General features: G+C 34.6%; 1 protein-coding gene across 4 annotated transcripts in view; it reads right to left on the minus strand.

Annotated features, from left to right (window-relative positions):
• Positions 1–14315, minus strand: part of Usp37 (ubiquitin specific peptidase 37) — an 83614-nt gene that overhangs the window by 59745 nt on the left and 9554 nt on the right. For all 4 annotated transcript variants that reach the window (XM_046439626.2, XM_046439627.2, XM_046439624.2 and 1 more), the window contains 4 exons: positions 10223–10394; positions 4858–4958; positions 1337–1509; positions 950–1024 (listed from right to left, as the gene is read on the minus strand). In XM_046439626.2, coding sequence (XP_046295582.1) covers positions 950–1024; positions 1337–1509; positions 4858–4958; positions 10223–10394 — 521 coding nt within the window. The remainder of the gene's footprint in view (positions 1–949; positions 1025–1336; positions 1510–4857; positions 4959–10222; positions 10395–14315) is intronic.

Consider the following 14315-nt stretch of genomic DNA (forward strand, 5'->3'; position numbering starts at 1 on the left):
GTAGTTTCAGGTTCCCGTTCTATTACCTATCCAGACTTTCATATCTATTACAGCATCAGAACCAATTATTATTAGAAGTTTCTTTGACTTTTTTCTAGCTCCTTTCTTGTGACCCCATGATCTGAAATATGAGTTAAACAGTAACTGATTTTTATTAAAGTATTGAGATATTAAGTACTGACTATGTACTAAGTATTCTCATCTTGAAGGAGAAAAAAAAAATCCTCATGTGTTAAGAAAGAGGACTATGAGTTGGTGACATCCCTGCTGCAGATCTATTCCCTTTTGTCCAACCCAGAAAACATCCCTGAAAGATGAACGCTCCTTGCCTACAACCTATGAAGGGCTCACAATCTTTTAACCCCAGGCTAACTACTTATGCAAGTAAGGTAAAATAATTATAATAATAATAGAAGGAAGGAAAGATAGGTTCAGACTCAAATAGCAAGAAACATTATTTGGAGTTCTTTGGCTATAGTCTTCCTGTGAGTATTCCAAATTTTAGGCAGGAAAGAACAAGTACAATGAAACAAAGGCAACAGCAATGGATGAATTCCCTCCATTGAACCTACAACCCATTGTCACCAAAACACTTTAAATCCTGCTCTTCAATCTATAGAATGTCCCACAAACTGAACATTCCTCTAATCTTATCCTAGTCGTTATAAGAAATACTCATCTGGGCCAGGAGTGGTGGCGCAGGCTTTTAATCCCAGTGGCTCAGGAGGCTGAGGCAGGAGGATCATGAGTTCAAAGCCAGCGCCAGCCTCAGCAACTTAGGAAGGCCCTAAGCAACTGAGCAAGAATCTGTCTCTAAATAAAATACAAAAAATGGCTGGGGATGTGCCTCAGTGGATAAGTGCCCTGAGTTCAATCCACATACCAAAAAAAAAAAAAAAAAAAAAAAAAACCCTCATCTAGTATTAAAATGGTTCTTAAAGCAACTTACGATGATGAATCATTTTCCTTAGGGTAATCTTCATTCAGCTCTGATCCAGATAACATTCTTTTCCTCTTTTCAGTGCTATAGAGAACAAAGAATAAAAGATTATTTTTAAAAGGTAATTATCTCATACCATTAAAAATTATACACCAATATATTTAAGGACAGAAAACATGACTACTAATTCTCTATACCATATTTAAATGAATATACTGTATATCTGCATGCTTAATACATACATTTCACTGACATAAACTACATAAGACAAATACCTATAATTATCTACAAAAATGTAGTGTATACTTTAAAAATTTTTTTCTCAAATTTCTAAAAGGCCTAAAAGATATTTATAAGCAGATAATCAAATGATTAAGTAACGAAAATTTTTCCTACCGGTTTTCTAATAACCCTGATCTAAGAGGTGTTGATGTTGATGTCAAAGAAGGAATTGTCCGGGTTATTCCATTTCCTGCTACTGTCTTAATGGATCCTCTACCAGGAGTACCAAGAACTTTTCGAAATGGAACATCATCTTTATTTTCCAAACTTCCTCTTTTTGAAGAGGCCTGTATGAATGAAGTTTGAGCCAGTTAATCTTCAAATTAATTGCAATAAGACCTATGATTCTTGATGGGAGCTTCAAAAAAATATAACTGCAGACCTATCTTAGTAGAGTTTAGCCTAATTGGTCTGGGATGAAACTCATTCATCAATATATAAATTATATATATTCATCAATATATATAAATATGTATGTATACATACACACACACACACACACACACACTTCACTACTGGGGATCAAACCTAGGCCCCTGCACCTGCTAGGAAAGTGCTCTACCATTTAGCTATACCTCCAATCCCTAAGACATATACATTTTTAAAAGCATTCCAGGTGATTCTAATGCATATTCATGTGTGAGAAACTGAGCTTGATACCTGTTTTCCTATAATATTCTTGTAAACTTAAAAATTCCACAGCATACCTGAAGGAGGCAAGATCCACACTCTGAAGTATTAATTAAAAAAAAAAAGATACACAAAGACATAGTTCTAGTGGTCAGCATGAATATTAATCTTTGGATAAAAATATACAATCATGATTATGATAAGTAAAGATGGAGTGACAGGAGCTAGAAGTGTAGTTCAGTGGTAGAGCCCAAGTTTAGCATCATGAGGCCTTGGATTTGGTCCCTAGCACCACTATTAAAAAAAAAAAAGCAACAATGACATTTGATTACCACAACTTGAACATCAAATTCTGTGTGCTAACACACTGTCATGTGCCTCTTAAGGAGGTTTGAGTTTGGAGGAATAAAACATATATAATGATGAGAAGGAAGATGAGAAAGAGTCCACTGACAGAAGATGAATCAAAGAATCTACCTTGTAGACAAAGCAAGAACATTCAGAGAGAGTACAGTAATGTAAACACATTAGCTGGGAAATAATGCTTTAGGTGAACATTCTGCCACTTAAGTTATGTATTTCTCTATGGAAGACATGTCCAATGATAATCTTCTTATATAATTACAATCTTAAGATAGAAAATAAACCTCTAAGGTCACCTGGATAAATGGGCTAAAAAGTTAAAATTTATTTTCAGAGGGTGATAAATTTTCAAAGTTCAGGGCTGAGGATATAGCTCCTTTGCTTAGCATGCACCAGGTCCTGGATTTGATCCCCCAGCACAAAAGGAAAAAAAAAAATTCAAAAAGTAATACTAAAAGCCACAGACTGAGAAGTCTCGATATCACCTCATCCCCACATCCCCAGTTCTTCCACTTGCTACTCTCACACCCTTATATTCTTCCCTAGTTTCTCCAGGCAAACAGAATCAATACTTCATTTTTCTCTCATATGGTAGCATAAATATGTATACCCCTGCATCTCTTTGAAAATATCCACCACCATCTCAAATAAATATTTTACATCAAATTCTATTATACATACATAAAAATAAAACCAAAATAAACTTTTCAGAAATCAATATTTATTTTTTTTTATGCAGTGCTGAGGATTGAACCCAGTGCCTCACACATACTAGGCAAGTGCTCTACCACTGAGGCACAACCCCAGCCCCCAATATTTATTCTTAACATAAATAAATCTTCTATTCAACTTCCTTTGTAATTACAACCCACAAAATTGATTTTAAAATCCCACTAATAGGGGCTGGAGTTATGGTTCAGTAGTAGAGTGCTTGCCTAGAACATGTGAAGCACTGGGTTCAATTCTCAGTACCACATAAAAATAAAGTTCTTGTGTCCATCTACAACTAAAAAAAAGTTTTAAAAAATCCCTCTAATGGAATTTTTGTGGAAGTATAAATATATCTGCTATGTACATTAATACTTAAACACATTTAAGAAATATTACAAAAATTTAAATCCCTACTTAAAAGTCTATGAATCTGGGGTTGGGGTTGTGCCTCAGTGGTAGAGCGCCTAGCATGTGTGAGGCCCTGGGTTCGATTCTCAGCACCACAAAGAAATAAATAAAAATAAAGGTTCATTGACAACTAAAAAAATTTTTTTAATGTAAGAATCTAAAAATAATTATGCTCAGTGGGGAAAAATACAGACTCTCCCCACAAAAGTCCTCCCAAAATACAAACTGATTCCACCTACAGAAAACTACAGCAAATACAACCTTATCTATAGTGATAGAAAGCAAAACAGTGGTTGTTTCCATACAGGGACCAGAGAGAGGGGGAGGAAGGAGGATTACAAAGAGGGATGAAGAAACTTACTGGGATTATGGTTCTGTTCATTGCATTAATTATGGCAATGATTTTAAGGTTTAATACCTAAGTCAAAACATACCAAATTATACTTTAAATATGTACAATTTGCTACATGACAATTATACCTCAATAAAAAGTCCCCCAAAAATCTCATCTATGACAATCCTAACAAAACTTTTTTCTTATTTATTGCTTAGTCCAGAAGAGGACTAGTAATCACTTTTCTGCCAAGCCAATAGGACCCTAAATTAACTTATAAAAGAGGTTTAAAGTTTCTGACTTTAGGGCTGGGGGTGTGGCTCAAGCGGTAGCGCGCTCGCTTGACATGCGCAAGGCGCTGGGTTCGATCCTCAGCACCACATACAAATAAAATAAAGATGTTGTGTCCACCGAAAACTAAAAAATAAATAAGTTAAAAAAAAAAAAAAAAGTTTCTGACTTTATGCCTGGCTTACCTTTGCAACACAAAAGAGACATAAGTACTGCCAAGTTGCATTAGTATGATTTACTGGTACACAGTACATCTCATTGCTGGCAGAATAACATGTATAAAAGAAAAACTATTTAAAAAGTAAACAGAAGTTCTCAACAAAACAGAATTATTTCATACAGTATACAGGCAAAGTCCCTAATGTAGAACAGACCCAAAGTGCATCACAGAAATAGTAGCAAACATTTCTACGGTTGTTAGTATGCGGTATAATATACAATTAATTAAATAATTTTACATAAATTATATCCCAGCAATCCTTGAAATATCACTGTTGTTGCAATTTTACAAGTAGATGCTGAAGCTCAGGATACTTAAACTTCCAATGACCCCTAACTAATAAGTGACACATCAAGTCTTGATCTCATACCTAATTCCAAAGCCATGCTTTTTATTTATTTATTTTTAAGTTGTAGATGGACACAATACTGAGCTACAACCCCAGCCCCCAAAAACTATGCTTTTAAAACCTATACTTCAACCTTAGATTGTCACAAAACTAATTGGAAGAAATCAAGGTGGCCTAAATGATGAATTTCAGCTCTGTGGAAAATATCCTGTGATAATGCCAGAAATGTTAGCCATTATAATCTAAATTCCACTTCTTTCAACCTCTTAGTATATCTGTACATAACTATCATCTTTTTAAATAAGCTAGAAAGATACAAATGAACATACCTGATTGTCTGAATAAGAAAGCTGCCTGTTGGTTTCTTTCTGTGAGGTCCTGCTTCCCAGAATGGCTCCAAAACTACCAGAACCCTGAGAAGGTTTCATGGCTGGTGAACAAAATCCAAAATACTTAGTTTAATAAAAAGATTTAGCATTATTATTATTACATAATATTGAAGAAATGGAAGAAACAGAGTGTAAAAGATAGAACAACTAATTCTTTCTGATAAAAATATACACCTGAGATATAAAGTACTTAAAATTGTGTGCTAAATCAAGCACAATGGTACATACCTATAATCCCAGCTACTTGGGAAGCTTAGGCAGAAGGAGAGCAGCCTAAGCAACTTAGTAAGACTCTGTTTCAAAATTATAATTTAAAAAAAAAAATTTTTTTTTTGAAGGGCTGGGGATGTAGCTCAGTAGTAGAGCATCCCTGGACTCCTGGGTTTAATTGCCAGTACTGCCCATGCCCCCCAAAAAGAACAAAACTCCCCAGTAAAGAAACAGATAACACAAAAATGTGAGATCATGTAATAGGAGATAAATTTTACAAACCAAAAAGAAAATACTAGCCATGTGCAGTGGCACATGCCTGTAAGCCCAGGTACTCAAGAGGCTGAGAAATGAAGATGTCAAGTTTGAGCCTGGACAATTTTTTTTTTTTTTTTTGGTATCAGAGATTGAACACAAGGATGCTTAACTACTGAGTCACATTCACAGCCCTTATTTTATTTAGAGACAAGGTCCCACTGAGTTGCTTAGCACCTTGCTTTTGATGAAGATGGTTGTGAATTCTCAATCCTCCTGCCTCAGCCTCCCGAGTTGCTGAGATTACAGGAAAAAAAAAAAAGAAAATGCTAGAAATTCTCCTATGATACTGGTAATTAACAGTCTGAAAGAGTTAAAGGTCACTGTTTATTTAGAGCATGAACACTGACTCCAGATGCCAAGGAAACATGTCAGAAATAATGACACACCTCCAAAAACACACTCTAAGGCACTGTCTACAAGTTTATTAATTAAAATGTATACATTAATTGAAACTTCACATGGAATCCCACAAAGATGTACAAAATAGTTTATATTTTTTATTTAAAAGTTTGCAAATTTCCCATTGATGATTATTTTGGAAGGTTTATTCAAAATTGCAAACAATATTTAACATCCTTCCACATTTCCTCTTCTACTAATAGAATAATTTCTGAAACATTTATTTTTTAGTTGTAGGTAGACACAAAACCTTTATTTTATTTTTATGTGGTACTGAGGCTTAAACCCAGTGCCTCCCATATGCTAGGTGAGTATGCTACCTCTGAGCCACAACCTCAGCCCAATAGAATAATTTTAGTAGAAGAAACTCCTTAGAATAACAGTTGCTGGGTTAATGGGTCATTTTAAACCAAACTGACATTAGTACACAGTCTTCCAAAAAATATATCTAAGTTCCTATCAAATACATGAACATCTCCATGCTTCCCCTCACACCAATGTCATTGTGACAGTAAGAATTTGATTCAATTACTGAAGTTGAAAATTATTTTACAATTAACGGCCATCTATTTTTCTTCCTGAATATTTTGTAGTTTTTGTCCATTTCTCTATTGAGTTGTCTTTTTTCTTACTAATTTGAAAAATAGGTTTTTGTATATTAATGGTATTAATATATTATTCTGGCTAATAATTTTCTTCCTTTGTCTTTTTCTTCCCCTTGATACAGACATTGTCTAAGTTTTTTTTTTTCATTGTCTAAGTTTTTATACAGTCCAGAGTTTTTTGTTTTTGTGTGTATTCATGTGATGCAGGGGATCCAACCCAGGGCCTCAGACATGCTAGCCAAGCATTCTACCATTAAGCTACATCCCCAGCCCAATTCATTTTTATGTAGTACTCAGGAAGGTCTTTTCCAACCAGAGAGTATATTGTAATCCAGTCCCCACACACCTTTTTTATTCCAGTATATGGTCTCCTTAAATTGCTGGGGCTAGCCTTGATTGTGTATATGTGTTAGGGATGAAACTGGGGACTGATTCCAGGGGTACTCTACCACTAAGTTACATCTCTATACCTTTTTGTGTCAAGAGTCTTGGTAAATTGCCAAGGCTGACCTCGAACTTGAGATCCTCCTGCCTCAGTCTTCCAGACTGCTGGGATTACAGGCTGTATCACCATGCCTAGCTAACTCCACCTTTTAATAATACTTAATCATTTTAGCTTTTCACATTCAAATTTTCAATCAATCTGAATCTATTTAGATGAAAGAAGTGAGATAAAAAATTTTGTTTTACCATCTTAAACGATTAGTTATCAGCTTTGTTTTATAAACAGAGTTCACCAACTGTTAGTATTTTTTCTCATTGATTTGAATGCTACACTTAATATTAAATGCTTTATATTTCTCAAAGTATTTTTATATTCATTGTCTTATTCTAGTCCCTGCAAAGTATATAAAATCCCCTTTGGAAAGCTAAGGTAACTAAATCTAAAAGATTAAAATGAGTTGTACAAGATCAAAGAACGAGTATCAAGCCTACAGCCAGCAATTTTAATAATAGGAATGACTTGCTTCACACAGTCATGTTTTACATAAATGAGCCCTCATTCTTTAAAATGCCCAGATACTAAGATAACACAACTTTCATTTTAGAGACTGAAACTAAGTTAAGTGACCTGTCTAAAACCACAAATGAAATAACAATCAGAGGTAGGACTGAACCCAAAATTGTTTTAGGTCTGAAGCAGAGTCTTCTATTATGTTATTTAAGCTTGGGTACCTGTCTACTATGCTTTCCACTGCAATGCATTTAAAGACATGCTTTTCTTACATCAATTTTATGACAGCAATTCAGTCAATATCATTGATATGATGGAATAAAAGAAAAACAAAAATGCAGACAAAATTTCTGACATAGTTGAAGAATTTTATTATTTATTTATTTAGTACCTAGGATTAAACCCAGGGATGTCTTTTTTACTTTTTGAGACAGGATCTCACCAACTTGCTTAATACCTTGCCAAGTTGCTGAGGCTGGCTTTGAACTTTGGACTCTATGCCTCAGCCTCCTGAGATGCTGGGATTACAGGCATATGCCACTGCACCTGGCCTAAGAATTTTAAATAGTACTGTCCTCAATTTCTTGATTCTAAAATTCAACTGTTTAGGGGCTGGGGGGATACACAGAGAACTTGCCTAGCTTATATGAGGCCTGAGTTTGATCCCCAGCACCAAAAATAAATAAAATCCAACTGCTTAGTAAGTTCACTTAGCTTAGATTTGGTGGCATGAATGAGTAAGTACTAAATGGCAAACAATCACAATGTTTTTATTTTATAAAAATGCTGTGCCAGCACTAGGGCTGTAGCTAAGTGGTAAACACTTACCTAGCATGTGTGAGGCACTGGGTTTGATTCTCAGTACCCTATATAAAAAATAAATAAATAAAATAAAGGTCCACTGACAACTTAAAAAAAAAAAATCAGTGTACCCAAATAGCATTATCAACTAAATATAAAAAGTAATGCTGTTACATTTTAATTTTCTAATGCTTATGAGTTTTGTTGGGATTTTTTGGTGACAGGAATTCAACCTAGTACCTTGTACCTGCTAAATATGTGCTCAACTAAGCTACACTCACAACCCTTCTAATGTTTTTAATGTTACACTTAAATTGAGAAATACTCTAGTAAAATTTTGACAACTATAAAATATTAGAAAAGTATTCATGATAGAGCCTGAAACAAAGATGCCTATAAATACATTTAGGACCTGAGTATATTATGTGATTTTCTATAGAACTCAGTTCTCACAGGAAGAATAAAACTTAGGAATAAGATTCACACAGATTCAGATAGGCAAGTCTATTAAGATTAATGCAATAAGGTAACTTTTCCAATTATAATTTAAATCCTCCTCCTTTCCTAGTTACATATTTTTATAGAATCTGTAGGGCTTTTTACATATAAGATGAAATCATCTGTAAACAGAGATAATTTTATTTCTTCCTTTCCAATTTGGAATCTTTTTATTAAGTAATTGCTCTGAGACTTCCAATGCTATACTGATTAGAAGTGGCAAGAGCAGGCATCCTTGCCTTGTTTTTCTTTTTTTGAAGTACTGGGATTAAATTCAGGGGTGCTCTACCACCATGCTATTTCTCCAACCCTTTTTCTTTCTTTTTTTTTTTTTTTTTTTGATGCTGGGGATCGAACTGAGGGCCTTGTGCATGCAAGGCAAACACTTTTATCAACTGAGCTGCATCCCCAGCCCCTCTTTTTTCTTTTTGAGACAACGTCTTGATAAAGAAGTTGTCCACTCTGGCCTCAAACTTGCAATCCTCCTGCCTCAGCCTCCTCAGTAGCTGAGATTATAGGTGTGCAACATCACACCCAGGCTTTGTCTTTTTTTTTTTTTTTTTTTTTTTTTTTTTAATAATATTTATTTATTTATTTTAGTTTTCGGCGGACACAACATCTTTGTTTGTATGTGGTGCTGAGGATCGAACCCAGGCCGCACGCATGCCAGGCGAGCGCGCTACCGCTTGAGCCACATCCCCAGCCCCCAGGCTTTGTCTTATTATTGATCTTAGGGGAAAAGCTTCCAGTTTTTTCACTGTTGAGTATGATAGCTACGGGTTTTTGACATATGGTCTTTATCATTGAAGTTGTTCCCTTCTAAGTCTGTTGAGTGTTTTTATCATGAATGGATGTTGAGTTTTGTCAAATTCTTTTTGTGTACCAATTGAGATGATCCAACAGTTTTTGTCCTTTATTCTGTTAATGTGATATATAAACTGACTTTCTTTTTTTTTTTTTTTTTTTAATACTTACCACAGGGCCAGACATAGAATAGGGGCACATGAACTGGCAGGTGTTATTATCACTGATTCTTTTTATTTATTTATTTTTTTTTTTTAGTATTTGGCAGACACAACATCTTTGTTTGTATGTGGTGCTGAGGATCGAACCCGGGCCGCACGCATGCCAGGCGAGCGTGCTACCACTTGAGCCACATCCCCAGCCCCTATAAACTGACTTTCATATCTGAACATTGCATCCTAGGAATAAATTCTTTATGGTCATGGTGTACAATTAATTCTTTTAATGTTCTTTTTTTAAAATATTTTTTTAGGCGATGGGGTGGTGACAACTAAAAAATATTTTTTTAGATGTTGATGAACCTTTATTTTATTCCTTTATTTATATGTGGTGCTGAGAATCGAACCCAGTGCCTCACACATACTAGGCAAGTGCTCTACCACTAAGCCACCACCCCAGCCCTTTTTTAATGTTCTACTGAATTCAATTTACCAATATTTTGTTGAATACTTTATCAGTATTCATCATGTCAGACCATGGGATGATTAATGCTTACCTGTATGAAGTCTGTTTTGATGAACTGCATCTAGAAACAACCTCATTTCCTCTGCTTCCTTACTTGGTACTTTGTCAATAGACAAGAAGCTATTATCTTGTAGAGTTAACATTAGGCGGCTTTGTTTTGCTCCACTGGGCCGAAGCACCACATTTTTAATGTTATGACTTAGCTGACAAAAACAAAAGAAGTATTATCTTAACATCAAAAATATAAATTATGTACAATAAGTTATATAATGAATACTAAACTCTATACTTTCCAAGCAGTGTTTCTCACTCTTCTCCATACTGATTCAATCTGTTTTTAACCAAAGAGTTCCCATTTCTTGATACATTTAAATCAAAGATTAAGCTTTTAGAAGATACAAACATACTTCTAAACTTGACTTTAGAAAATAATCCTAGCTCTCTTGCTCTTATGGCAGAAAATTCCTATTTTAAGATATAGTTCTAAAGTTACGTGAGCTAACCAGTGAGCTAACCATTTTTGGAGCCTAGACAGTTATACTATCACCAAGACAGAAAACCAAATTGGATTAGTCTCTTTTTCTTTTTTTCTTAGAACAAACACTTTGCAAGATTATTTGGTAAATCATTTAGGTAGTTGCAATGTAAAAGGATACATTAATCCAAGCCACCATCCTCACACTCTAAAAACACATCAAAAATAAACTTTCAACAATACTAATATTTTTAAAAAACAGTTTAAAGCAATACTTTCATTTTTCTTGAATGAAACTTTGACAACACTAAATTAATAAATCTTAAAGTTTCTTTATTACCTAAATTATCCCTGCCAGCCTTATCCTCTAATATTCTTCCTTAGCAGAATATACAAAGGTTTCTTTTTTTTTTTTAGAGAGAGAATATTTTTTAATATTTATTGGTTTTTAGTTTTCAGCGGACACAACATCTTTATTTGTATGTGGTGCTGAGGATCGAACCCAGTGCCGCATGCATGCCAGGCAAGTGCACTACCACTTGAGCCACATCCCCAGCCTACACAAAGGTTTCTAAAGCTGCCTTTTGCTGAAGACATACCCTTTAAACAGTATAAAAAAGAAATAACATTCATTAATTTTAATTAGGGAGAAATATTCTTTGTCACTTTTTAGATAAAAATGAAAAACTATTTTACCGATTTTCTCTAGTAAAACATAAAAATAGGTAACATAAAGACATTACATCAGTCTATTTACCATTTTTTTAAAAAATCTTTAAAATTTTTTTTAAAAATGTAAGTAGGCAAGTTTGCTCATTAACAAGAGAATAATTCTGAAACTGGTCACTTCAACAACTGAAAATCCCATGTAGCCCCCACAATTGCAGCCCTAACTCCTTTTTTGTGGTGCTGGGGATTGAACCCAGGGCCTTGTGCATACAAGACAAATACTCTACCAACTGAGCTAAATCCCTCATTTTTTTGGTACTCAGGGGCACTCAACACTGAGCCAGGGTCTCACTGAGTTGCTTAGCACCTCACCATTGCTGAGGCTGGCTTTGAACTCACAATCCTCCTGCTTCAGCCTCCCAAGCCTCTGGGATTATAGGTGTGCGCTACTGCAACCAGCTAAGAGTTCCCCACTCTTTATCCCAAGTCCAGACCTCTCCGTTAGAACTCCAGGCTTGTTTACCTTCTGAATGCCTGAAATCTCAAATAATTCATCTCTCTCAATCTTCAAACCACAACTTTTTCTTTTTACCCCTCACAGAATGCACAAAAGGGACTGCCATTCTCTCAGATAGGGAATCTCCCCAGACTCTTTCTCTCTCACCTCCTAAATCTAATGACCTGAGTCTTTTGACAATCCTTTCTTCTTCCTGCTTCTTTCACTACCTTTTCCTTTCTTTAGGACTTTTCATTCTTAACCTCCCATGAAATCTCCTACATGTCCTTAATTTCTCAATATCTTGTCTATCCCCAAAGGACATTAATTTGAGATGCTAGGCTCCTTAGAACTTGAGATACCTTGGGATAAAGAAGAATCAGCAAAATCTGCCACTCACTCCCCACTGCCCACTTATTTTAAATTAATTTCCTATTTCCCTGAATGTTGACTCATATTTGTGTTTGTCCATGTAGAGAAATTACTTCTGCCTTACCTCTACTACGTTTAGAAAACTCCTATTTATCCTCTAAATTCCCAGAGTACAAACCACTCACTTCTTTTGTTATCTCAGTATCACTGAAATACTTTTACAGCTGAAAATGCATTTGGTTATGTTTAACTGAGGGGAATGGTGTTTCATTCAGTTCTGTATTCTTAGCCCTTACCACAGATTCCACAACTGTAACCTATAGATGGTTAGAAAATGACTGTTGAATGTAAACTGACCCAGAACTGAGATGAGGCTGGAATGCAAATATAGTCATTGTGCGCCTATCTATGTTTGCTTAACTATTCAAATACTCAGTGTCAACCTTGGCTGAGGACTGAAAAAAATGATTCTATTTCAAAACAACTTTCTTTTGTTGAGATGAACAATCAGTAGATATTTCAATTACCAGTCACCACCTCCAACTTATCTGATATATAAAATCATAAACAATTCATTTTCATAGTTAAAAGCAAAGACAAACGAAAATTTTTATTTAAGCATAGTTATATACTCCTCTTCAACAGAGTATTTTAGTTTAGAACAAATATTATACTTTTGTATAACCTGATTAACCAATACAAGATTTTTTAAAAAGATTTTTATTTATTTATATATGACAGCAGAATGCTTACAATTTTTATTACACATATAAAGCACAATTTTTCATATCTCTGGTTGTATACACAGTATATTCACACCAATTCGTGTCTTCATACCTGTACTTTGATAATAATGATTATCACATTCCACCATCATTAATTACCCCATGCCCCCTCCTTTCCCCTCCAACCCTTCTGCCCTACCTAGAGTTCGTCTATTCCTCCCATACTCCTGCTTCCTATCCCACTATGAATCAGCCTCCTTAAATCAAACATTCGGCATTTGGTTTTTTGGGATTGGCTAACTTCATTTAGCATTATCTTTTCTAACTCCATCCATTTACCTGCAAATGCCATGATTTTATTCTCTTTTATTGCTGAGTAATATTCCACTGTGTATACATATGCCACATTTTTTTATCCATTCATCTATTAAAGGCCCAATAAAGGATTTTTTTGTTTATTTTTAATTATTTATAAATACAATTTTTTAAATTTATTGCTTCATAAAATAAATAAAGGATCGAACCCAGGGCCACACACAAGCTAGGTGAGCGTGCTACCGCTGAGCCACAACCCAGCCCCCAATAAAGGATTTTTAAGGACAGAAAAATGTGAGACATTATGTTTTGTTTTGTTTTTGTAGTGCAGGGGATTGAACCCAGGATTGCTCTAACCCAGATCTTTTTTTTTTTTTTTTTAATTTTATTTTTTATTCCAGGACAGTCTCTCTAAATTGCCTAGGTTGGCCTTAAAACTTAAGGTCCTCCTGCTTCAGCCTCCTGAATAGCTAGAATTACAGATGTGTATGACACCCAGCAGACATTATGTTCTTAAATTCAACATATAAGTAACTCATATTTGCAAAAGAGAAGCAGTAGAAAAGTGGAAACAAAACTAACAATTTTCTGTAGTGATAAAATAAAGAGGATCCTTCAAAATCTTACAAGAAAATATTTATCTAAACAATCTTGAACAATTATCCTTAAATAGTCCATACTATGACTTTTGGCAGAAATATTTAGGAAATACACACTGGCTTTAAAAGACACTAGTAAATCCTCTTAAAAGTTAATACTAACCTAATGATGAATTCATCATCTATGTTAAAACCAAAAAGGAAGGCTGGGGTTGTGGCTCAGTGGTAGAGTGCTTGCCTCATATGTGTGAGGTACAGGGTTTAATTCTCAGCACAACATACAAATAAAAAAATAAAATAAAGGTCCATCAACAACTAAAAAAATAAATAAAAAGAAAAAAGGATTAACTAAGCTTGTCCTAATGTGTTTTTTTAAATAACTTAAAAATACAGTTATTTAAAAAGATATAATCCTTCTAAGTTCCTGCACACTGGTTTTCTTTTCAATACTGGGTGACTATTTCTTGCTCTCT

The sequence above is a fragment of the Marmota monax genome, unplaced genomic scaffold (genome assembly GCF_021218885.2).
Source record: "Marmota monax isolate L192 unplaced genomic scaffold, Marmota_monax_Labrador192_F-V1.1 WCK01_AAM20220418_F8-fsc00041, whole genome shotgun sequence".
Classification (NCBI taxonomy): Eukaryota; Metazoa; Chordata; class Mammalia; order Rodentia; family Sciuridae; genus Marmota; species Marmota monax.